This window comes from Chrysochloris asiatica, unplaced genomic scaffold, assembly GCF_000296735.1.
Source record: "Chrysochloris asiatica unplaced genomic scaffold, ChrAsi1.0 scaffold00006, whole genome shotgun sequence".
Lineage (NCBI taxonomy): Eukaryota > Metazoa > Chordata > Mammalia > Afrosoricida > Chrysochloridae > Chrysochloris > Chrysochloris asiatica.
Window position 1 is genome coordinate 10,681,686 of NW_006408524.1, and position 26,345 is coordinate 10,708,030.

General features: G+C 40.5%; 1 protein-coding gene across 2 annotated transcripts in view; it reads left to right on the top strand.

Moving 5' to 3' along the window:
• AMPH (amphiphysin) overlaps positions 1–26,345 on the top strand; it is a 324,014-nt gene that overhangs the window by 181,092 nt on the left and 116,577 nt on the right. For both annotated transcript variants that reach the window (XM_006832119.1, XM_006832120.1), the window contains exons 3-5: positions 3,990–4,044; positions 15,782–15,876; positions 20,324–20,419. In XM_006832119.1, coding sequence (XP_006832182.1) covers positions 3,990–4,044; positions 15,782–15,876; positions 20,324–20,419 — 246 coding nt within the window. The remainder of the gene's footprint in view (positions 1–3,989; positions 4,045–15,781; positions 15,877–20,323; positions 20,420–26,345) is intronic.

Consider the following 26,345-nt stretch of genomic DNA (forward strand, 5'->3'; position numbering starts at 1 on the left):
TCAGAACCAACTCAACGGCACTTAACAACAACAACATACACTCCTGCAATAAGTGATCTGTGAGTAAATACATGGATCAACATGCAGGCTGAAGGAGTATGGGAGGAAGAGTGGGAGTATGCTCACAGATACAATAGGTAGCTACAAATTTATCTATGAATGTGGTGAAGTATACAAGGGACAAAGTTATGAAAATGTTTAAAACACCAAACACTTTGAGGTCGCTGGGCCTGAGGACATTAGGTCAGTTAGTATAACGTAGTCCACCAAGTCAATGTCCTCCACCCCATTTTAGTGAGTAAGAATTGGAGACTTCAAAGCTCCTGAGTAACTACTGGTCTCTCCCTGTCCAGAGGGAGGTAGAGTGAAGAAAATTGAAGGCATATGGAAACTATTAATTCAGTGGAGTAATGGGCCAGGTATTCATCAGTCTCCTTGACTTTGAGAAGAACTAGATGATGCCACCTACCATTACCAACTTCTCTGACAGGGATCATCACATTAGAAGGCCCTGAATCCAGTGGGAGGAGAATGTGGAGGGAACAATTTCAAAATCATAAAAAAAAAAATTAAAAAAAAAGACTCGGTTTACTGGTCAGATAGAGACACAGGTAGAATCCCTAAGACTATAACCCTTCGTCACCTTTCAGGTCTGGCAATGAGCTCCCCCTCATGGATCAACTTTCAGCTAATCAATAGACAGGTATGTAAGGCCAACAATAACATTCGGGAGGTATGTACACCTTAGAATTATCAAGCATTTGAGACCAAAATGGCAGCATTTGTACAAGGACAAAGTTTAGAAGGCTTCGGAAATAAAGAGGAATGGAAATAGTGAACTAGGAAAGGGCATGGTATATGTGACATTATATTATTGGGATTGTAATCAATGACAAATTATGTGCAAATTGTTGAGTGGTGGATTGATCTGCTCTGTAAACGTCACCCAGTTAGCAATAAAAAATTAAAAATAAATAAATGGAAGAAATGTATTTTGAATTACATATGACTAGTGTACGGAGCCCTGGTGCGGCACTGTGGGTTAATGCACTGGACATTGAATACTAGGTCGACAATTCAAGTTCCCTCGGAAACCCTTTACAGGGTTGCTATGGGTTGGAACCAACTTGACGGCACTTAACAACAACAACAGCAGCAATATATTACTGGAGTCCTTGTGGGCCACTGTAGGATAAGTACTGGCCTGCTAAGCTCCCCCAGCCGCTCCTCGAAAACCCTATACAGAGGCTCTAAGAGTTGGAACTGACTCAACAACACTTAACAACAGCAACAATATATTATCCTGGTGTGGCACTATAGGATAAGCACTGGACTGCTAAGAGCAAGATTGGTGGTTCAAACCCACCAGCCATTGCTTAGAAACCCTATGCAGGGTTTTTATGAGTCAAAACCAACTTGACAGCACTAAACAACAACAACAACAACAGCAATTGTATTTATTTCTAGCTGGAGTCTATGGTATTTCAAATGATTAATGTCCTGAATCCATCCAGGGACACCTTGGAATAAAGGCCTGGTGATCTACTTCTGAAAAATCAGTCACTGAAAGCCCAGTTTGGTGGCACAATGCGTTAAACATTGGGTTGCTAACCAAAAGGTCAACAGTTTGAACACACAAGCCACTCTGTAGGAGAAAGAGAAGGCAGCCAGCTTCTGTAAATATTTACAGTTTTGGAAACCCTAGGGAGCAGTTTAATCTTTCCAAAGCGTTATTGGTCCAGTGGTGAGGATTTTTATTTTCTTTACATTGAGAGGTAATCCATATCGAAGGCTGTGCTCTTTGATCTTCATCAGTAAATGTTTCAAGTCCTCTTCACTTTCAGCAAGCAAGATTATCTAATCTGCATATCGCAGGTTGTTAATGAGTCTTCCTTCAATCCTGATGCCACAGTTTTCTTCATAAAATTCAGCTTCTCAGATGATTGCTCAGCATACAGGTTGAATAAGTATGGTGAAAGAATACAACCGTGTCACACACCTTTCTTAATTTTAAACCATTCAGTGTTCCCATGTTGTGATCAAACAACTGTCTCTTGGTCCAGAAGGCCAAGATGGCCAAACTTTGTCTCTCGTACTTTGGACATATTGTCAGGAGGGACCAGTTACTGGAGAAGGATATCATGTTTGAAAAAGAGGAAGACTCCCAACGAGATGGATTAGCCAAGTGGCAGCACCGATGGACTCAAATGTGGCAAAAGTAGTGAGGTTGGCCCAGGATTGGGCAGTGTTTCATTCTGCTGTGCATAGGTCACTATGGGTTGGTACTGACTCAATGGCACCTGACAACAACAAGAAGAAGCGTTGTTATGAGTCAGAATTAATTCAGTGGTAATGGACTTGGATTGGTTTTTGGTGGAGAACACAGTGGAGCACAATTCTACTCTGACACATATGGGGTTGCCGTGCGTCAGAGTTAATCCCGTGGCAACTGGTTGTATTCTGTTAGCTACACTGGAGTCCTGGTGTGATTCAATAGGATAGGCACTGGACTACAAGGTTGGTTTGAACCACAAGGCTGACAGTTCAAACTCACTGGCACTAAATGGAACTTAACAACAACAACCACAAAATACTATTGTAAACTAAAGGTGGATTCATTCTGTGTGGTATCTCTCTGCAATATTATTAAATGATTGTTGTTATTATTAAGTGTCGTTGAGTCAGTTCTGACTCATAGCGGCCCTGTATAGGGTTTCTAAGAAGCAGCTGGGGAGTTTGATTCACCAAATCTGTGGTTCAAACCAACCTTGTGGTCCATTGCTTTATGCCACGATGCCACACCAGGACTACATTAAATGATTAGGAAACTAAAGCACATGTAATATTCTACTTTCACTTTTCATGGCATATTAGATATTGTTGGTACCTAGTCATAAGCCCATTGTTGTTTCATGCTATGAGTCAGTTATGACTCATAGCAACCCCATATAGGGTTTCCGAGGAGCAGCTGGTGGGTTTGAACTGGTAATGCTGTGGTTCAAGCTGACCGACCGTGTGGTCCAGTGCATTATTCTGCAGTGCCACATCAGGGCTCCCTAACATCTGTCTTTTCTGAGTTCACTTCCTACTACCAGTACTGGACACTCTCTGCTTGAGGTGCTTTTCTGGCCACTAGAGACTTCTGTGGTCCCTGATAGCAGATGCTGGAGAATTAATAGTCCCTCTAGAAGCACCCTAAGACTGACAAGAATCTGTCAACCCAGGTCTTTTTACACTTAATCAAACATCTCAGTTAGGACCAATCACATTGCAAGTACTTGCAGCCACATGAGGCCAGGGCCAACCATTTTGACAGTGGACATTTATTTTCAACCAATCTAACCCATAGATCAAAATTTAAATGCAGGATAACTTTTGAATATATTGAAGGCTGTATGTTTTTGTTACTGTTGTTTAGTGCTGCCGAGTTGGTTATGACTCATAGGCACCTGTGTAGGGTTTCCGAGGCTGTAACTTTGCAGGAGCAGAAAGCCTCATCCTTCTCCCGTGGAATGGCTGGTGGGCTTGAAACGCCAACCTTGTGTTTTGCAGTCCAGTGCTTATCCTACAGCGTCCCCGTACTCTGAGAAGGCTGTATTAGTGTTGTTAAGTGCCACTGAGTCAATTCTCACTCATAACGATCTTGTATAGGGTTTCCAAAGAGCAGCTGGTGGGTTTGACCTTGTAATTTGCAATCTATTGCTTATCCTATAGTGCCACACTAGGAGTCCAAGAGACTGTATGTTGTTGTTGCAAAGTGCCATCTGGGTCACTTGGCTCATATGCCTTCTCCCTTTCTTCTTTTAAGCTGAATAAAATCTCTATAAATATCTGGACTGCTTAGCCTCTGTACACATGTTCCTCCTGTTCTTTCAATAATTGCTTCTCAGGCAACAATATAATGGAGATATCCGCTTATGCTTCTCACATGTCTGCATGGAAAATACAGACAAAACTGTTCAGCAACTCTGTATTTGTGTGTTTTTCAGGCAGAGGGTACCAGACTTCAACGAGAACTCCGAGGATATTTAGCAGCTATCAAAGGTAATGTATATAAGCTGGTTTCTGCAAATTTCCTAGTGTAGGCTGGGTTTCGAATTTACAGAGTGAGTGACAAAATTTAGTGTTAACTGAAGACCATTTAGCTGTCTGGAGAGATGGGTATTTGAGCACAGGTGTTCAATTTCTCCCTCCACCAAGTTCCCATTGAGACAATAATAGAAACATGTCTGTCCTTATGTTGGGAAGTAGGGATAGGTGCCACCCACATGCCAGGGATTTCTAGGAAGCTTTGTTAGATAGAGTGAGCTTGAGACCTTGTTTATGAAAATCTACAGCTGGGTCACATCCTAAGGGAGAGCATATCCCCAGGGGAGAACCCTCCGCAGCTCACACCTAAGCCTCTAATAGGAGGAGCCAGGTAAGGAAGCAGAGAGGTGGGTGCAGGGTTGGCAGGAAGCATGGTGTGGACCAGCTGCACCAGAAACCCTGCCAAGGGCATGGGACTTCCATTCCCATGCCTGGCGTTGGTTTCTGGCTTCATCCACACAAGGCAAAGAAATGAGGCCAGTGAAGGAGGGGGGACAGGAAGGTAGGCGTGTGCCTTACCTACACTCACTGTAAATGATCATACTGCTTGATCATGCTGGGGGAGAGAATGAGTCATAAGACCAATGGCTTGGGGAAAACTGGTCAAAATCTTAGGGAAAATGTACAGTTCTCCGCATTTTATCCCTCATTACCAAATCCAGATTATTATAAAGATTTAAATATACAAAGAAGTATACAATAAATATAAAATATACAAAGAAGTACTCTATATATACAGTAGACGTACTCTATAGTCCGGAGCCTGATTGTGTAGTAGGCTCTGTGTTGAGCTTGCTAACTGCAAGGTCAGCAGTTCGAGTCTACTAGGAAATTTGCAGGAGAAAGATGTGACTTTCTGATCCTGTAAATATTTGGTGGTGGTGTGCTGTGGAGTCGGTTCAGACTCATAGTGACCCTGTATGGGGTTTCTGAGGGTATAAATCTTTACAGGAGCAGAAAGCCTCATCTTTCTCCTGCAGAACAGCTGGTAGTTTCGAACTAGCTGAAGGTTAGCAACCCGACTCCTATCATAACCACTCTGCTATCAGAGCTCCTCCTACTAAAGAGGTAAGAACTATAAATTATATAGACTTAGGAAAGAAACTTTACTAATTTATTCAACAATAATCAGCTAACCTGGAAAAATTTTGGTGCTTGTTATAATATAGGACTTCTTGTATTCAAATCTTCAATCAAAAGTTTAAAAATCCCTTAGATGGCTTTTATTTTCTGTCTGGTTACAAGCAGTGTTCATTTTAACTTCTGGGACAGTTGATTACAGGCTATATGACTTTGTTGAAGTTTAAATTCTCTGAGCATTACTGCTTTGCAAATGTAAAATGAGGTAAATGACATTTATCATATAACTCTTTATCACCAGCTTACAAGAATTGAGATGCTTAAATTGCATAGCAGTCAAGTACACAGTAACAATGGCAAAAAGTTGTTATCCTTCTGCTATGCAAATTAATTTGTGAAAACAATGCCCTATCATCAAGGGAGATCAAAGCAAGGTTTCAGAAGACAAACAGGCCAGAGTACGCCTTCTGGCCTGGTGTTATTAGTGACAGGTCCTTGAACAAGAGTTGTAACCTCTCTGTGTCTCATTTTCCTGATTTATAAAGTCGTTGTTGCTGTTGTTAGGTGCAGATGTACTGGTTCCATCCAACTCATAGCAATATTATGCACAACGGAATGAACCACGATACCATCTTCACATTTGCTGTTTAGCTTGAGCCCATTGCTGCTGTCACTGTGTCAATATGCCTCGTTGAGGGTCTGTCACTTTTTTGCTGACTCTCCACTGTATTAACTAAGCATGATGTCCTTTTGAAAGGACTGGTCCTTCCTGATAATATCTCTGAAGTATGAGATGAAGTTTAGCCATTCTGGCTTTTAAGAGCATTTTGGTTGTACTTCTTCCAAAACAGATTTGTTTGTTCTTTTAGCAGTCCATGGTACTTTTAATATTCTTCAACACCATGACTCAAATGCATCATTTCTTCTACAGTTTTCCTTAATCAGTGTCCAATATCACTTGCATATGAAGCTATTGGAAATATCATGGCTTGGGTCAGGCACACATTAGTCCTCAAACTGACACCTTTGCTCATAAACACTTTAAAGAGGTCTTCTGTGGCAGATTTACCTAATATGTCACTTGATTTCTTGTCTGCTATTTCTATGAGTGTTAATAGTGGATCCAATCAAAATGAACTCTTTGAAAACTTAAATCTTTTCTCCATTTATCATGATGTTATTTAGTGGTGAGGATTTTTGTTTTCTTTACATTGAGGTGCAACTCATAATGAAGACTATAGTCTTTGCTCTGCATCAGTATTTTAAGTGCTCTTCACTTTCAACGAGCAAGGTTATATCATCTACATATTACATGTTGTTAGTGAGTCTCCCTCCAATCCTGATGCCATGTTCTTCTTCATATAATCTAGCATCTCAGATTATTTGCTTAGAATACAGGTTGAAGAAGTATGATGAAAGAACACAACCCTGGCATATACCTTTTTAAACCATTTTAAACCATTCAGGGTCCCTTTGTTCTGTTCAAAACAAAATGCCTCTTGGTCTATGTACAAGTTCCTCTTGAATACAATTAAGTGTTCCAGAAAACCCATTCTGCTCAATATTGTCCATAGCTTGCCATGATCCACACAGTAAAAATCCAGTAAAGCACTACTAAACATTTTTCTGGTCTTCTCTGCTTTCAGCCAAGATCCATCTGATGTCAAGTATGATATCTCTGATTCCATGTCCTCATCTGAATCCGGCAGTTCCCTGTCAATGTACTGTTGCAGCCATTTTGGAATTATCTTTAGCAAAATTTTACTTGCTTGTGAGATCAGTGATATTGTCCAATGATGTCTGCACTCCGATGGAGCACGTCTTTTTGAAAAGGGCAGAAATATGCTTCTCTTCCAACTAGTTAGCCAGATAGCTGTCTTCCAAATAATAATTTTTGTTGTTGTTAAGTGCCATAGAGAGGGTTCCGACTCATAGCAACCCTGTTTCTGAGGAGCAGCTGGTGAGTTTGAACTGCTGACTTGGTGATTCGCAGTCCAGTACTGATCCTACTGTGCTACATCAGAGGTCCAAATAATAATCCTACTTCCTTTATATAGAGTTTTTATGCGGATTAACGTTGCATGCCTAGCATATAATTCATTTCTCAGTCACTTCTGACTCATGGTGACCGTGTGTCTCATTCAGAGTAGAAATGTGTTCCATGGGGTCTTCATTGCTGTGATCGTTTAGAAGTAGATGGTCAGGCCTTTCTTCCAAAGAGCCTCTAGGTAGATTCAAACTGCCAGACTTCAGGTTATTGGCTAAGCACTTAACCGTTTGCACCACACAGGCACCTAATATATAGAAAGCTCAGTATATCCATTTGTTTTTAATTCACTGTGTTTTTTTTTTTAACTTTTCACTAATTTTTTATTGTTGTGACTAATTTCCCTTTATTTAGCTTTACATTATGCCCTTTTTATTAATATTTTTTAAGTTAATCTCATACATGTACATTGATATGGCAAAAATTTTATGTAAAATCCTGAGCAAAAGGTATGCTAAACAAGACCAACAACAGAGAAATAGTCATTAAGTCTTTAGCCAAATTGCAGAAGAGCTGTTCTGTTAGCAGTGCTTGGAAAGGCTCCTGGTCACATAGCTTGGACAATGATTGACAATATGGTCTTTAAAAAACAGTCTTGGAGCATTTGGAAGAAATGGCATGTCCCATTGATGTTATTTCTGTTAGCGTAGTGGTTACGAATCGGGCTGTGAGCCGCAAGGTCAGCGGTTCAAAACTACCAGTGGTTCTGCGGGAGAAAGATGAGGCATTCTGCTCCCGTAAAGATTTACAGCCTTGGAAACCCTGTGTAGGGTCGCTGTGAGTCGGAACCGACTCCACGGCACTTAACAACAACAACAACAACTTGTGAGGCTAAGCATTTTTCACATCAATCATCCATCTAGATGTCTTCTTTGGCTAATTTTCAATTTTCTCTTCGTGTTTTTATGCTTTACCCCCTTTTTTTCCTTCTTTAGACTAACAGATCTTCATTATGTTTACTTACTGATTACTGATATATATATACCACGTTCAATAAATACATTGTCAAATATGTTGTTTTAAAGTGTATGCAATTACTTGGGTCTGTTTAAAGGAGATGGGGATTACCCCCTTTTTTTCCTTTTTTAGACTAACAGATCTTCATTATGTTTACTTACTGATTACTGATATATATATACCACGTTCAATAAATACATTGTCAAATATGTTGTTTTAAAGTGTATGCAATTACTTGGGTCTGTTTAAAGGAGATGGGGATAAGATTCTTATGATTCAATGTCACAACTGTAAAAGTTGAAGTTTTGTTCAAAAAAGAGGGAGTAGTTAATCTTATTGTCCAGGAAAAGAGGACCCTAGGATCATCAAGGGAGATGAGCACGAGCAGAATGTGGGACCCTATCCAGAGAAGCAGCAATACCAAAGATGGAGGAAGAGATAGTGACATGGAGAGATTAAGCAGCTGAAGACTCTAGACTCACAGAAAGAGAAAGGCTGTGTGCTGGGAGTCAGGAGGGAGGCTTGCAGAATGTGCCCTTTGGTTGTTTAAATGATTATATATTCCTGAGTGTTTTGTGTACATCCCCTCCACCAAAAAAAAATAAATAAATAAATAACAGAGGGAATAGAAGCAAATACTGTTGAATGATGATGCACGGAGGAGACTGTAATCATTGCAATGAAATGATGAGTGTAAAACCTATGTTCTCTCATGTAAGGTATCACTCAGTTCACAATAAAAACATTTAAAAATAAAGGAAAGAAAGTCAAAACAGGCTCTCCCTCTTTATCAAATTCTGCACATGTGTAGGAGAATATAATTACAGGCACTCTGCTCCCTCCCCCCCAAAAAAAATCACACAAACAGCAGAAAAGATTAGGCCCTCCTAAAACTTAGACACTTGTGTCCATTTGCCAAAAGAGTAATAAGGGAGCCAACAGACTGTGAACAAAATTTCTGTAAAGACGTTTCTGACAAGAGACTAATCTCTAAAATCTATAGAAAATTACAACACCTCTACAAGAAAAAGACAAACAATCCCATTAAAAATGGGCACAGGACATGAACAGACACTACACCAAGGAAGACACTCAGGCAGTCAAAAAACATATGAAGAAATGTTCATGATCATTAGCCATTCTTCTTGTTGCTGTTGTTCAGTGCCTTTGAGTCAAGTCCAACACACAGCAACCCTAGACAGGATTTCTGAGGCGTGGTTGGTGAGTTTGAACTGCCGACCTTTTGGTTCAAAATGACCTTGCGGTCCAGTGCTTATCCTAAGGTGCTATACCAGGACTCTATCATCAGCCATTTTTTGTTATTATTAAGTGTCTAGGAGTCAGTGTCAACTCATAGAGACCCTATATAGGACTCTTGAGAAACGGCTGGTTAGTTTGAACCACCGACCTGTGATTCAAACCAACCTTATGATCCAGTGCTTATCCTACACAAGCCTACCACACAATCAAAACAACAATGAGATTTCATCTTATACCAGCATTAATAGCAAAGTGTAAAAAAAAAAAAATGTTGACGAGGCCATAGAGGGACTGGTGGGACTGTAAAAGGGTTCAACCATTCTGGAAAACGGTCTGGCACTTCCTCAGAAAGTTGTTGCTATGAGTCAGAATCAACTTGAAGATGCTTATTAAGAACAACACCCACAACTATAGATTAGTGGTGTTACTGGTATGTTGAAGAGTAGATTCCAACTCATAGCAACCCTGTATAGGAGCTCTGCTCTTTAGCACATGGTCCTTGATCTCTGGGTAGTAGTGACCTCTGCAGATTCTTAGTATTTTTATTGATACTTAGTGTGGCACTGTAGGATAAGCACTGGATCAAAAGTTGGTTTGAACCGCAAGGTCAGTGGTTCAAACTCACCAATCACTCCCCCAAAACTCTATACAGGGTCATTATGAGTTGGAACTGACTTGCCAGCACTTCACAACAACAACAATGTTTTCAAGATTTATCCAGGTTGTGGCATGTATCAGAACTTCATTTCTTTTTATGGCTAAGTCCTATTCCATTGTAGTATGCCCACATATGTTTATCCATTCATCTGGTGATACACAGGCTAGTTTCATCTTTAGCCTATGTTGAATAACGCTGCAGTGAACATTAATGTCAATGTATCTTTTTATGTTTCTGCTTTCAGTTCTTTACGTTGCTAGAAGTGGTAATTCTGGATAGTATGTTAATTCTATGTATAACTTTTCAAGATAGATTTTAGGCTTATGTTCATTTTAGCTGTAAACATCTTATCAGGCACCTTTTATCGGTCCAGTACTTTTCTAGGAACTGGAGATGCAGAGGTGTACAAGACACAGGACCTGCTCTCAGTGGAGATGGGGGGGAGGGGGCAGTTAAAGAACCCAAAAACCGAGAGATGCATAGTATATATGTTTTAGCAGAGGCAGGTTCCCATCCTCCCTGAGGGGCAGGAGACAGGGTCAGGAGTGACCCTTACAAGGAACTTATGTTGAATGGCCCCAGAAAGTGACATAGTTGTCTACTGTGGTTATGAGGTATGTCAGAGAAAGAGGAAGAACATTACAGAAGAAGCAACATGTAGACAGGGTCTGAAGGCAGGAGGAAGCATGGGCTCTCTAGGGACCAAATAGAACAGCGAGTAAGGAGCTGAATTGGAAGAGGCAGAAACATGGGAATGGAGTCAGTATTTGTATAAAGAAGTGCTTTATGCGTCATCCTGGGGCTTTGGAGTTTTATTCTGTCAGTGGGGAGACATTAAATTATGATCAGAAAGACAATGAGCCACATGTTCAGATTGGCATTGTGGGGAAAATAGTTATCGTGTCTGTGTGACATTTAGGTTAGAAGAAATGAAACTGCTGGCAAGAATATCTATTGGACATTTCCAGTTACTGTCAAGTTGATTGTGACTCTTGGCAACCCCATGTGTTTATAGAAAAACTGGACTCTGAAGGGGTTTATTTGGCTGGCTTTTTTGGAAATAGAGTCCCAGGCCTTTCTTCTGAGGTGTCTCTCGGTAGACTAAACCTCCCACCTTTGAGTTAACTGGTGAGTGTGTTCACAGTTAGTGCCACCCAAGGACTGTGAGTAGGGGACCACTCCAATAGTCCTCATATTGTTAGTAGCATTTCAGGAGCACCTTGGTGCACTGTCTCCCTCATTCCTGTAACTCCCACCACAGCCTATGCAGGTATGATTATTCATCGACAATTTGCATTACTGGAAACTGAAGTTGAGAATGTTAAAGCATTTTGCCTAAAATCACACAGATGGTATGTGATGGAGCCAAGATTTTAACAAAGACTAATTGATTTTAACTATTACAGTCTTATTACTATGCCATAATGCCTCAGACATATTTTTCATAATGACATTTGAGTGCTTGTTGAATGCCAAGTACTTTGTTAAATGGCTTACATGGATGATTTTATCTAATCTATAGGTTTCACTTACGAATCGGGATGCGAACCTTAAGGTCAGCGGTTCGAAACTACCAGCTGCTCCGCGGGAGAAAGATCAGACTTTCTACTCCCGTAAAGATTTACACCCTCGGAAACCCTGTACAGGGTCGCTATGGGTCGGAACCGACTCGACGGCACTTAACAACAACAACAAATAGGTTTCACTGTAGTAGATGAGGAATGAAAGAAAGAGGGGTTCAAGAATCAGTTAGGCAGATTGACATGAGGGTAAGGCCAAAAGTATTGCTACAAAATCATCGAATCTTTTATTAAATAAACAAAAATCTCAAAATGTGAAGTGATTGTTTCTCAACATGTTTCCCATTGGTTTCTCTCCAGGTCTGAAGGTGGTGTTTCCACCTCTTTAATCCATCCTTGAAGAAGTCTGTGCTCTTACACAGTGTCAAAATGGCAGTTTGGGCTTCCTTGAGGGACTCAAATCCTGTTCCTTTTAAATAAATTTTGGAAACAAAAACAAGTCTGAAGGGGAGAGATCAGGGCTGTAGGGTGGATGGGGTAAAGTTTCCTAATGGACAGATACATTGTTTTGATAGAAAATCCTTTGATGCAGCTTTCCTGGCCTTATTCTCATTAATGCAGTTTTCAATTTTCCTAAAAACATCTTCATAATAAGCCCCCACAATCATCCTGTGTCTTCAAGAAAATTCATCACGATGTCTCCTTTGGAATCCCAAAACACAGTCACTAGAACCTCCTGAACTGACCTCACAGCCTTGGATTTAACTGGTCCATTAGATTCTGGTGGAAGCTACTATTTTGAATGAACCTCTTCTTTAAAGGCACCCTAAGGAGATTAAGACAAGTATCTTAGTGAGAGAACTTGTCTGTGGCCATCCACTCAACAGAAAGATATGCTTAAGCACAATTTTGTTTGGAATCAACATGTGCATGTAGCAATACTTTTTTACTTACCTTCTTATCTTGGAAGACATTTCAGTGTTGGAGGAAGAATCTAGAGTGAATTCCAGTTCTCTAGCTGGGATAATTGGGTCACATTCACGATGATTTTGAATGGAGTAGGAGCAGACTTGGACAGGAAAATTATGAATTTGCTTTGAGTGTGTGAAGTATGAGGCACTGCTAAGCTATCCAAGTAGAGATATCTAGTAGCAATTTGGAATTAGGAATGTGGCCCAGGTGGTGGAGTTCGTATATTAGTTGTATGTGATAAGGCTAGTTAGTGGTGGTTCAATGGTAGAATTCTCACCTTCCATATGCAGTCCCGGTGGGGAGCTGTGGGATAATGCACTGTAGTCCTGGTGTGGCACACTGTAGGATAAGCATTGGACTGATACCTGCAAGGTTGGTGGTCCAAACCCACCAGCTGCTGCTCAGAAACCCGCCACAAGATTGCTTGGTGTGGGAATTAACCTGATGGCACTTAGCAACAATATATTATTAAGTGCCAGAGGAAGCATTTCGTGTTTATTCTGCATTTATGCTGCTAGATTACTTAGGGAGTAACTTAAATTTTAGTTTTCATTTTTGTACTCTTCCCTTTCCTATTATATTTTGTCAGTAGAATGAGATTTCCATGAGTCAATTCTCATTCCCGTCTTACTCCCTAAAATCTCCATTGGTCTGTATGCCCCTTGAGAGTAGGCGTGGCTTGTTCACCTGTGTATCCATCAAAGTGCTTACCATGTTGTTCAGGAAACTATTTCTATGTCAAAATTGATTTCCCCTAAAAAATATCCATAAGGGCTTATTTTATTAGTAGTTATTTTTGTTTTTTAATAGAGATGTTTACTGCAGCATTGTGGTTTTATCTTTAATCATTAAGGTCTTACATGCTTTTTATTTTAAACTTATACCCTTAGTTTTGTTTTCACCACAAAGGCCTCTTGTCCTGCAGTGCCACAACTTTTCTGTTTAAGATGTTGTTAATAGCACATCTACATAGCTCTTCCTAATTTTCATGAGCCTTAAGACAGATGTAAAAGAAACCTCAGAGTCTTTTGACATCTAAGTTATAGATAGGAGTAAAGTAAGTAGTGCCTAAATTTGGTGTGAATTTGACGCACATTGTGAGCTATAGACTCCTTTGTACTTAAAATCCAAAACCAAATCCACTGCCATGACGTTGTTTCTGGCTGATAGCAACCTACATAGGGTTTCCAAGGACCTTGGTAGCATAGCGTGTGCGCTGGGCTGATAAGTACAAGGTCAGCAGTTGGAATCTACTGGCCACTCCAATGGAGAAAAATAAGACTTGCTGCTCCTGTACAGACTTGTTGTTGTTGTTGTTGTTATGTGCCGTGGAGTCGGTTCCGATTCATAGCGACCCTGTACAGGGTTTCCGAGGCTGTAAATCTTTATGGGAGCAGAAAGCCTCATCTTTCTCCCGCAGAACAGCTGGTAGTTTCGAACTGCTAACTGTGAGATTAGCAACCCGATTCGTAACCACTGTGCTACCAGAGCTCCTTCCTGTACAGATTACATCCTTGGAAACCCTTTAAAGGGTAACTGTGAGTCAGGATTTATTTCCAAGGCACACAACCATCACCACCACCATAGGACTTCCAAGACTGCAAATCCTTATGGAAGCAGAAAGCCTCATCTTTCTCTCGTGGAGCTACTGATGGGTTTGAACAGCTGACCTTGTGGCTAACAGTTCAGTGCTTATCCTTTAGCATCACCAAGGCTCCTTGTTGCTCTTGTTGTTGAGTTCCTTCAAATTGGTTTCAACTCATAGCAACCCTGTCTAGGGTTTCAGAGGAGTGACTGGTTGGTTTGAACCACCAACCTTACAGTTTAAATCCACCTTTTGGTCTTGCGTTTATCCTACAGTGCCACACCAGGACTCCGACCAGGGCGCCTTGTTGTTGTTAAGTGCTGTTGAGTCGATTCTGACCCATAGTGACCCTGTATAGGGTTTCCAAGGAGCTGCTGGTGAGCTTGAACTGCCGACCTTGAAGTTCAAATGACTTTGCATTCTGGCGCATTAACTCACAGCATCACACCGGGACTCCTTAGAGAAAGGTAAATGTGAACACATGGACTACTGTTGTCAACCCCTCAGAGGGACCATTGTTAATGTGTTCATAAGAGAGCATCACTCCTTGGAATCAGTTGTTGTTGTTAAGTACTATGGAGTTGATTCTGACTCATAGTGACCCTGCACAGTGTTTCTGAGGCTGCAAATCTTTACAGGAGCAGAAAGCCTCATCTTTTGCCTGCAGAACAACTGGTAGTTTCAGACTGCTGACTTTGCAGTTAGCAGCCCAATTCATAATCACTATGCTACCAGAGTCCTGGTGCGGCACTATGGGTTAATGCTCTAGACTGAAATGTCAGTTTGAACTGCAAGGTCAGGAGTTCAAACTCACCAGTCGTTCCTCACAAACCCTATACAGAGTCACATTGAGATCGAACTGACTCGACGGCATTTAACAACAACAACAATTCTGAAAACAGAAACAAATGTAATAATTATGTGTTATGTTATGTCTATGTGTGGTGCCGTAGGATCAGTACTGGACTTTGAACTACAAGGTTGACAGTTCAAACCCACAGCTGCTCCTCGGAAACCCTATACAGGGTCGATATGAGTCAAATCCAACTCGACAGCACTGAACAATAATAGTAATGTTATATATGTTATCACCTGCTAAATAACATCAAACCATAAGTGTATTGTTGTTGAGTGCTGTGGAATCGGTTCCAAATCATACCGACCCTGTCTAGGGTTTCCGAGGCTTTAAATCTTTGCAGGAGCAGAAAGTCTCATCTTTCTCCTGATAAATGTATAGAAACATGATGATCCATGTAACTGCAGTGTGATTAAAATAAAATTAATCCTAAACAACTTTAAATGTAAATATGAAAGGAATGTCAGTAACAGGCAGAAGAAAAACCAATAGGGTTTTAGAGTATAACCACTGAAGATGGTTTAAGTGGTCTTAAACAAATGTATTATTGAAAATTGTCAAGACGCAGTATCTCTCAGTACCATGTAAATAACAGATAATGCACAACATGATTTGGTAAGTCTTGGAGAACCTCAGGAGAAGATAGGACTACGCAGGCAGGCAGTGGTTTTGCCTCCATAATGTTTTCATAATCCGTAGTTTCTTGCGGTTTTTCTCTCATGGATCTCATCTAACAGTTGTCTCTATCTATCACTAGGCATGCAGGAGGCGTCCATGAAGCTCACTGAGTCACTCCATGAAGTCTATGAGCCTGATTGGTACGGGAGAGAAGATGTGAAAATGGTTGGTGAGGTAAGAGCTGGGGCACAGCCCACAGGAGGTCAGGAGAGATGTCCAGGAGGTTCCGGCTGAGTCTTGTTGACATAGCAGCTTTCCTGCCTCTCTGTCACTACAGCCTGGCTTTCATCCTGAGGGGAGACCGTGTACCCAGAAGGCACTGTGCAGTTTTGCTCTCTGGATTACCTCAGACTCCTAGTGAGACATGGAGATGATTATAAAGCAACGTGGATAGGAAGCTGTGGGTGAAAACTCTCTGTTTATTGTTTATTGCTATTTCTCAAAAAGCATTGGAATTTTTACTAGACCTTACTACCTGTCTTAATACCTGGGTACTTAATACCTTAGTACTTGGTCCTTAATACCTTAGTAACTGGCTACTCACCCACCCATTTGTTCTAATTTCTTTCTCCACTAGCAGAGTTCTGTGGCCCTGTCTCTGACTCATGGTGACCTCTGAGTGTCAGAGGAGAACTGTGCTCCACACAGTTTTCAATAGCTGATACTTCAGAGTAAACTAACAGGCCTTTATTTTGAGTTACCTCTGGGTGGATTTGCACCTCCAACACTTTGGTTAGCGGCCAAACACGGTAACGGTTTCCTCAACCAGAGAATACCCTATTCACTCTTTCTCCCCTAATGCAGGGAAAGGAGCATCATCAATTTCACTTTAACAATAACCTGCAAGGACTGATAACAGAGGAAAAGTAAATCTGCTTAAAAGAAATCTTATTTCAGTAAGGCTCTGACCTTAGACGTGTCTTAAGACTTGAAATCAGATGAACTTCTGGCTGGTGAGGGATGAGAAAGTAGGTATTGTTATTTTGTGGCAGCAGAATGATCAAGACTAGCTCCGTGTGATGTTTTCCAGGTTCTTTCTTCTTTTCGAGGCATTAGTTTTCTCATCAACAAAATGAGAATACTAACTCTGCCCCTGCTAGTAACACAGTTAAAGCCTCTACCGATCAACCTAGCTAGTTCTTAGTGAAAAAGTGCCAACCAGGGATTCCCTTACGTCTGGTTCTTTGTTAGAACACGGAGGACTTACTATGCCCTTCACTTTGGGTGAGTTCATTGCAGCTCATGTAAGTGCAGGGCACTTTACACTGGACACGAAGTCAAATCTAGTAGAAAGGTCTGCATAGTAACAACATAGTCCAAGGCTACTATATGAAACTCTAGACTCCCTGACATTGACTTTCATGATCCTTCTGTGACGGAGGTGAGAGCTGTATTTATGAGGAGAGTTAGGTTGGCCTTATTAAGACTTTCAAACACTTTCAGGATATGAATTTGGCAAAACCAGCCTCCACAGATCATTTCAAATGCAATTATTAAGTAATTGCATCTTCTCTCGTTCCCTCAATATCAACGCACCATTTCAACACCATGTTGTTAAATGTTCAGCTCATTTTGTAAACTTCTGATTAATAGTGTATGATTAAGCAATTCATGAAAAGAATTCCCTTTTAAGGGAATGATATAAACAATGTTACTATGTTTTTAGAACCTAGTGTTACATTCTGTATATTAAAAATGCTATTATTGATGTCTATTCCTCAAGTAAATAGCTGCTCTCTTGCTTTGGTTCTTGCAACTGATAGGAGTTTGGGAATCCTCAACTGCTGGGTTAAATATGGGATCCTTAGTTTGGCACTGTGGGTTAATGCACTGGACTGCAAGATTGGTAGTTCAAGCTCACCAGCCACTCCTTGAAAACCCTATGAGTTGGAACCAACTCGGCAACACTTAGCAACAACAACAACATAATGAGGAAAGAACCTAACATTTCATGTTCAGAGGATCTGGTAATGTCAGAAGATTAGCCTTTCAGAGGATTTCCATTTTTTGTTTGTTTGTTTGTTTGTATACATTCCTTGAATTGGGATCTGTAGAATGTGAAAAAGAAACTTAAAGCAAATAACTATACCTCACATCCCATACTCTCCACAAAGGTTTACACAAGATAGAAACTTGTCTTTTGTATAAAGGAAATGGGAAATCCAGAGCCTAGGTGGTAGACCTCCGAGTATCGGGAATCCATCTTTGTCATCCTTAGCATTCCTCTTCCAGGTTCCAGATACTTCTCTGAGCATCTGCCATCAGTCCTCAATTCTGCATTCCAGATAGCAAAAAGGAAGAAGTGGGGAAGACAAGTTTACTCTGTCTTTTTAAGAATACTTCCCATCTACCCCATTGGCTGGAACCTTGTCACTTGGCTGTATTTAGCTGCAAGGGAAACTGAGAAATATGGCCTTTATCGTAGCTGGCAATATATCCAGATGAAATTGGTGCTTTTCTTGTTATTGAATGGAGCCCTGGTGGTGCCGTGGTTAAGAGCTCAGCTGCCAACCAGAAGTTCAAACCCCTCAGCTGTTCTATGGGAGAAAGCTGTGGTAGTGTGTTTGTGTAAGGAAGCAGGCTTGGGTACCCTATGGGGCAGCTTTACTCTGTCCTTACTGGGTCAGTATATATCAGAATCAACTTGATGGCAGTAGGTTTGGATTTGGTGTGTTGTTATCAAGAAAGCAAAGGTAGATATTGGGGTGTAAGAATCCATGTCTTCCCTGAGATCTTAAACTTAGTAACATGTTGAGATTACATTCTTGAACATCTGCTATGTGTCTGGGATTTTTCAAAGCACTTCATGTTGTCAAGTCATTTAATTAGAAAAATGGAAATGCCACAGAGAGGTTGATTTCCCCACAGTTTCACATTGATTAGGAACCCTGATCTGGTGAGGCAGCCTGATATGAGAGGTCATGGGCTTGGAAATGAATGGGACAGACCTGAATTGGAACCTTGGTTCTATCATTTATCAGTTATGTGCATTTCTTGGGTACAGGATCCTTTTTCTCTAGTTTTTGTAACAAGCCCAAAGCTGATTCCTTTGCAATACAAATGTCTAAAGTGCTTGGTTGCTAACCAAAAGGTGGTGACTTGAGTCCATTCAGAGGTGCATTGGAATAAATGCCGGATGATCTTCTGAACGATGAACCATTGAAAACACTAGGAAACACAGTTCTCCTCTGATATGTATGGGGTCACCATTAGTTGAAATAGATTTGATGGAAACTGGTTTGGTATTTTGGGGTTTGGTGGTTAAGATTCAGTGTTGGATGGGAGAGCAGAATGAGTATATTGTTGTTGTTGTGAAGTACCACCGAGTCGGTTCTGACTCACAGCAAGCCTGTATAGGGTTTCTGAGAGTGGCTCGTGGGTGTGAACCTACAGTGTGAACCAACAGTGGCTGGTGGGTGTGAACCAACCAAGCTGATGGGTGTGAACCAACAGTCCAATGCTTATCCTACAATACTACCTATAAAGTGTTCTGCTCCAAGTCTTGACATAGTGATAATAATAGTGGTAGTAATGATAGTAATACGGAATATTTATTGTGTGTGTATCTCAGCTGACACTCCATAAATAATGGTAGGGCCCTTCCAAGATCTGACTGTACGTTTTCCACTCTCTCAATGGGGACTTCAGCAAAGGTTCCTTGTTCCTAATTTCCTGGATTGCTTCAGAAGCAAATTGTTTCGTGGGATCCTTCATTGTCTCTTAGCTCCAAAGTCCATCAGGGGAGTTCTGGGTGCTTTTTGAAAATCATCAACAAGATGCATTTGGCACAGAGACTGCAACGGAAGCACAGCAGTGATGGTGAGGACAGAGCACGACCGGGCAGCGATTCGTGCTGTTGTACACGGGCTCGCTATGCGTTGGAACCAACTGGAGAGCACCTAAAAACAACAACAACAACAACAACGTTATTGCATCTTAAGCATACATTCTATGTATGTTGTTGTTATGTGCCGTGGAGTCTGTTCCGACTCTTAGCAACTCTGTACATGGTTTCCGAGGCTGTAAATCTTTATGGGAGCAGAAAGCCTCATCTTTCTCCCACTGAAGAGATGGTAGTTTCAAACTGCTGACCATGAGATTAGCAGCCCGATTCATAACCACTACGCTACCAGAGCTCCTTGTATGTTGTTGTTGTTGTTGTCAGGTGCCACCGATTCGGAACCGACTCATAGTGACCCCATGCACAGCAGAAAGAAACAATGTCCAATCCTGGGCCAACCTCACTACCGCTGCCACACTCGATGCCATCCTTGTATGTAGCATCTGATAAACGACAAATGTCATTAATGAAGTTTATTCCTTAAGTAAATAGCTGCTCTCTTGCCTAATCTTTAGTAATTCAGAATTAGAAATGTATTTTTGTTTTTAAGAGCTGATTTATCAGATGGTCCACATTGTAAATGAGACATGGCTGCCAAATTGCTAGGCAATCTTATTGTATTTCTAAAGAACCCATAAACGTTCTAATATGGAATATCTGGGGAAATTATTACTTACCTAATTATAATTTCAGAGTTTTTTTTGTTTTTTTTTTTAGAAGTTTGGTAATAGGTATCCAATTAAAATAATTCAGCAGTTATCTCTTTTTCTTTTTCTTTAGAAATGTGATGTATTGTGGGAAGACTTTCATCAAAAACTAGTGGATGGGTCCTTACTAACACTGGATACTTATCTGGGCCAATTTCCTGACATAAAGGTATTGTATTCTGTTTCTAAAAGGAAGAACTAAATGCTTCCATGTAGTTATTGACACGTGGTCAAGGAATAAAAAGAATTAAAAGCCTTCAAACTGATTTCCAAGACAGTTGATAACTTTTCATTTATTTAAGCATGGGATTTTTATTCAGTTCCTATCAACTTGAAATATAGTTATAGAAATCACATTTTCTACTGTAGTGTATAACTTCAACTTATATTACTCTGTACAAGCCTTTTAAGCTTGTAGATAGAAAATCATAAATCAGGCGTGCCAAAGAAAATTCTAGTCCTCTCTGTATTATATATATAGCATTTGACAAGGATTTCCATTCAAATGTACAATAGTCACAAAGAAAGGAGAGCCTTCTTAACAAACGTAAAAGCACATCTGCTGTCTTCTTGAAAGATGTTTATTTTGCATGTGTTCCCATTGCACCTGGGTATTTTTTCTCTCTTTGAATTTTTCAGGCTCAAATTATACTATTAAAAATAGGAGTATTTCAAATACATTTATATCTGAATCTAAAAATACCTTGTCTAGAACAGTTATCTTTATTGACACTTGACTCCCTTGCACTGGTAAGCACATGAAATAAGTGAAGGGTTGAATATAGGAGATTTGGAATTGATTCTGTAGGGAAAGAAGGTTTTTAACCCCAAACCCTGGGTTATACAGGGGGACTTGAAAAGTCTATGAAAAACTGGAATGAGAAGATAATGAAATTTTTGTCATGAACTTTTTGAAGCTTCCTCACATATATCAAATGGGCAGCATTAATAGATCTGCCCCCAGTTGTTTTCCCTGCTCAGGTTGGAGTGCTTACTTTAGACAAAGTAGGAGATGAATGTAGAACAGATTCAAAATCATTAAAAAGACCAAACTTGCTGGTGAAATCCCCAAGAGTATGGCCATTACCAAACCAAACCAAACCCACAGCCATTGAGCCGAATCAGACTCACAGTGACCCTAGGTAGGGTGTGTTGTTATTGCTAAGTGCTGTTGAGTTGGTTCTGACCCATAGAAACACTGTATAGGGTTTCCAAGGAGCAGTTGTTGAGTTTGAACCACAGACTTTGTGGTTCAAACCGACCTACAGTTCTATACCAGAACTACAACATAGGGTTTGTTGTTGTTGTGAAGTGTTGTCAAGTAAATTCTGACTCATAGTGACCCTGTGTAGGGTTTCCAAGGAGTGGCTTGTAGGTTTGAACTGCTGACTTTGTGGTTCATAGTTCAGTGTTTATCCTATAGTATAACACCAGGGTTTGTTGTTGTTGTTGTTAAGTGTGGTGGAGTCAATTCTGACCCATGTTGTTGTTGTTGTTAAGTGCTGTCGAGTCGATCCCAACCCATAGCGACCCTGTATAGGGTTTCCGAGGAGCTTGAACCACTAGCCTTGCAGTTCAAACAGCTTTGCAGTCTGATACATTAACCCACAGTGCCACACCAGGACTCCATTCCAACCCATAGCGACCCTATATAGAAGCAGCTGGTGAGCTTGAACCACCGACTTTGCAGTTCAAACGACTTTGCAATCTGAGGCATTAGCCCACAGCGCCACACCAGAAGACTGTAAATCTTTATGGGAGTAGGCAGTCTCATCTTTCTCATGTGGAGCAACCTGTGTAATCCTTCCTATGCTGTTGTTAAATGTTGTCCAGTCAGTTCCAACCTGTAGCAACCCTGTATAGGGTTTCCGAGGATTGCCTGGTGAGCTTGAACCACTGACCTTGCAGTTCAAACTGACTAGCACATTAACCCACATCGCCACACCAGGACTCCCTCCTTCTTATAACACAGGCCAAAACCATCAACAGGCTTCTGCAGTAATGGCTTAGTAGGTGTCTTCTGGTAATAACTCCATTTTTACCGAACTCGCCTGTAACCATTGCCAAACACTTACCAGGAAACTACCCAAAGTAATGTGGTACCGCTTTCACTGTGAAACACAGTGAGGCTTCTTGATGAAAGTATCATGCATACTTTGGTTTCCTTAGTTCCACATGGAATGCTTAATACTTATTGGCCAATGTAAAAAGTGTGGCTGTGGATGAGAAAGCCACTAAACACGAACTTCAGTGGATTAGATTAGGTACCTTAGCCCTGTCAACAAAATGGCATGAGGAACAAATCCAGGCGATTAGTTCTCAATGATGGTGTCTTAATAGGAAGCATGGTGCTTTTTGAGCTATTGAGTAAGCATCCTAGTTAGAAGGTATGAGTCCGTTTGAGTTTTTTGTGTATATGTGTTTATTGTTGGTTTTAATTCTATAATGTATTTTAAATTGCAAGGAAATTTTTGTTATCTTGTGAGGTATTACATACCAATCTATAGAGAAAGTGTTTTGATCTTCAAAATGTTTTAATTCAAATGTGTTCTTGGAAATTGTAGCATTTGAAGAGAAAATCGTCTCAGAATCACTATCCTAGTTTTAGCCCAAACAAAACAAAAAACCCGTTCCCCTTGAGTCAATTCCAACTCATGACGACCCCATCCCTTACAGAGTAGAATTGCACCCAGAGAGTTCTCAAGGCTGAAGTTTTGGGAAGCAGATTGTGAGGCCTACCTTCCCACATCCCTCTTTTGAGAATTGTTGACTGCATGGTAATTTAGCATCCTTAAATAATGAATTGGAAATAAATCAGAAGGAGAAAAGGGAAAACTGTGTCTTACTATTTGAAATTCCAAAGCAGCTTGCCTAATTTAGCTCACTTGTTTAAATTATTTCTGTGACAGACACGTAGATTTAGAATAAGATTTGGCTAAGCAAACAAGAGCTGTGCTTCCTTATTGTTGTTGTTGTTCAGTGCTGTCAAGTCGGTTCCGACCCATAACAACCCTGTATAGGTTTTCCGAGGAGCAACTGGTGAGCTCGAACAGCTGACCTTGCAGTTCAACCAACTTTGTAGCCCAGCGCATTAACCCACAGCGCCACACCAGGCTTGCCTATAGAGGTAAATGTCATTGAGTTGTAGGAAATGAAACAGTATCATCAACAAAATGTGAAAGATTTCATTGTTCTGGTGCTGCTCAGAGATGGCATTATTTAGAAATGGTCTGTGCTCTTTAAGAGCATAGGTTTGTGGAACATAAACACCACTCAGAGATAATAAAACAAAATTATGATAGGTTTTATTACTTAGTTTACTCAGTTTGTTGTGTCAGGAAGATAAAAATCTCAGTAAAATTTCTATTTAAGCATTTTTTTTTTCTTTCTGAGTGCCTGTATTAGTTTCCGAGATTTCCTTAAGAAAATACCATAAACTAGGTAGCTTCTAAGAAAGGAAATTTACTGTCATACAGATCTGGAGGCTAGTAGTCTGAATTCAGTGTTTTGGCAGAGTCATGTCCTCTCGAAGGGTCTCAGGGAAGAACTTATTTATCTTTCTCAGATTCTGATAGTCCCTGGTATTTCCTTGGCTTGCAAATGTATCTTCATATGGTTGTCATCCTGTGTCTGTCCCTGTAGCTCTTCTTTTCTGTAAAGTCACCCATATTTAAGGAGTAGGACCCACTCTACTGCACTGTGACCTCAAATTAAGAGGGAACATCCTCAAAAATCTTTTTCCCAAACAAGGCCATGTTTATAGGTACCAGGGGGACTAGGCATTCAACATAAATTTTCAGGGTTCACAATTCCTTCCATAACAAGATCCATGGTTGAGATCATGCACAAAGATAATTTCCAGTTTGGGCGCCATCTTTTTTTAGAGATTTAGGAATACTACCATCTAGTTCTTTTTCTGGAGGTTTGGAAGATAGAGTAAATATATGTCAGGGTTTTACTTGCATTATGAAGGGAGTAAATCTTTTTAGCTCCCTCAATCCACATTTGTTGTTGTTGTTGTTGTTAGGTGCCATTGAATTGGAACCAACTCATAGTGACCCCATGCACAGCAGAACGAAACAATGTCCGATCCTGAGCCAACCTCACTACCGTTGCCACACTTGAGTCCATCAATGCTGCCACCTGGCCAATCCATGTCATTGGAGGTCTTCCTCTTTTTCTCTGACCTTCCATCTTACCAAGCATGATATTCTTCTCCAGCGATTGTTCCCTCCTGACAATATGAGAGACGAAGTTTGGCCATCTTGCCTTCTAAGGAGCACTCTGGCTGCACTTCTTCCAAAACAGATCTGTTGGTTCTTTTGGCAGTCCATGGCACTTCTAGTATTCTTCTCTAACACCATAATTCAAAGGCATCAATTCTTCTACGATCTTCCTTATTCACTGTCCAGCTTTCTCATCCACATTTAGGAATCCAAAATATACTCAGAAGTTATCAACCAAGATAGAAAATTGTGAAAAACGTTGACAATTTTAATTGTGAAACAATAAGACAAACAATCAAAGAAATGAGTGGTATTAAAATTACACAGGAAAAAATTTGGTATTGGCAAGTTGGAAAGATACCCGGCTTCACTGTTTGAAGGACTTTTCATCTGTGTAAATGGATTTAAATTGTTCTGTATGCCTTTCCTCAGTGGGTGGAAGTAAGGAGTAGGTAGAGACACCATCTCTTCCCAGGATTACTGTTGAGTGATTACATAATGAGTGGGCTATTGTTGGGAAGGAGGGTTGTGATTAAAAGTGTTGAGTGGAGAATTTTCAAAGCATGGAACATGATTGACTTCCTTGACTCCTATTAACATCAACAGGCCATGTGTAGTTAAAACCTTAGGCAAGTTTCCAAATATTTACCCCAACCCATCAGTGAGGACTATGAAGTACCATTCATGAAGGGATGGTGTTTAACTTATCCAGCTGTGATGGGCAGGACACCCTGTGATATGGTTCCTATTATGCAGTGCTGACATCTAAAATCAATGTTATAATAACAGCCAGCTTGTCACCAGCCCGTGCAGACTTACAGCTGTGAACTGTTATTGTAAAATGTAGTTTAGATTCTATCTTGGTTCCATGCTTGAGCAGCTAAGTATATCTTTACTGCAATGTGCCAACATGAATTCTAAAGTGGGGCTATTGAAAAAATTTTAAAGAAAATAGAGTAAATTATTATTTTAATATACAAGGCAAGTATGCAGTCATAGGGGAAAAATTTTATTAAATTTACTTTTTAATTTTTATAATTAAATATTCCATTGGACAGTTAAATAAAAAATTGTATCACCTTTGTCTTCATTAGCTAAAGCGACAGTAACAGAAATGCCACAAGTAGAGGACTTGAACAACAACAGATCGATTCTCTCACACTTAGGGAGGCTAGAAGTTCAAATTCTGAGTGCTGACATTTGGGAAAGACTCTTTCTTTGTCCGTTTCTGGGAAATGGTCCTTGTCTCCTTTCATCATCTGTCGGCCCAGTATTCCTTGGAGATCTCTATGGGCCTTGACTTCAATCATTCCCTGGATCGAGCTGCTTCACAGTGCAGGGACATCAGGTCCCAAGATACACTTCACTCCTAGCTCTTCTAGCTAGGTGGTAGTAGGTCCCTGTTTCTCTGCTCAGGTTTCTCTCCTTTTATCTTTTGTAAGATAAAAGATGTTGCCTGCTACACCCTTGGAAATCTCCCATAAATTAGATTAGGGTGGTGGTGGGATATTAATTGTGGTGTATCTCACCCTTAATCCTCTTAATAGTTTATCACATGAAATCTCATCATAAGGGAATAGCTACATCTCAACTAAGGTGAGCCTGACCCAAGCCATGATATTTTCAATAACCTCATATGTGAAAGCTGGACAGTGACTAAGGAAGACCGTAGAAGAATTGATGCCTTTGAGTTATGGTTTTGGAGAACATTGAAAGTGCTATGAGCTTCCAAAGGAACCAACAGATCTGTGTTGGAAGAAGTGCAGCCAGAGTACTCCTTGGAGGCCAAGATAGCCAAACTTCATCTGTCATATTTCAGACATATTGTCAGGAAGGACCAGTTGCTGGAGAAGGATATCATGTTTGGTA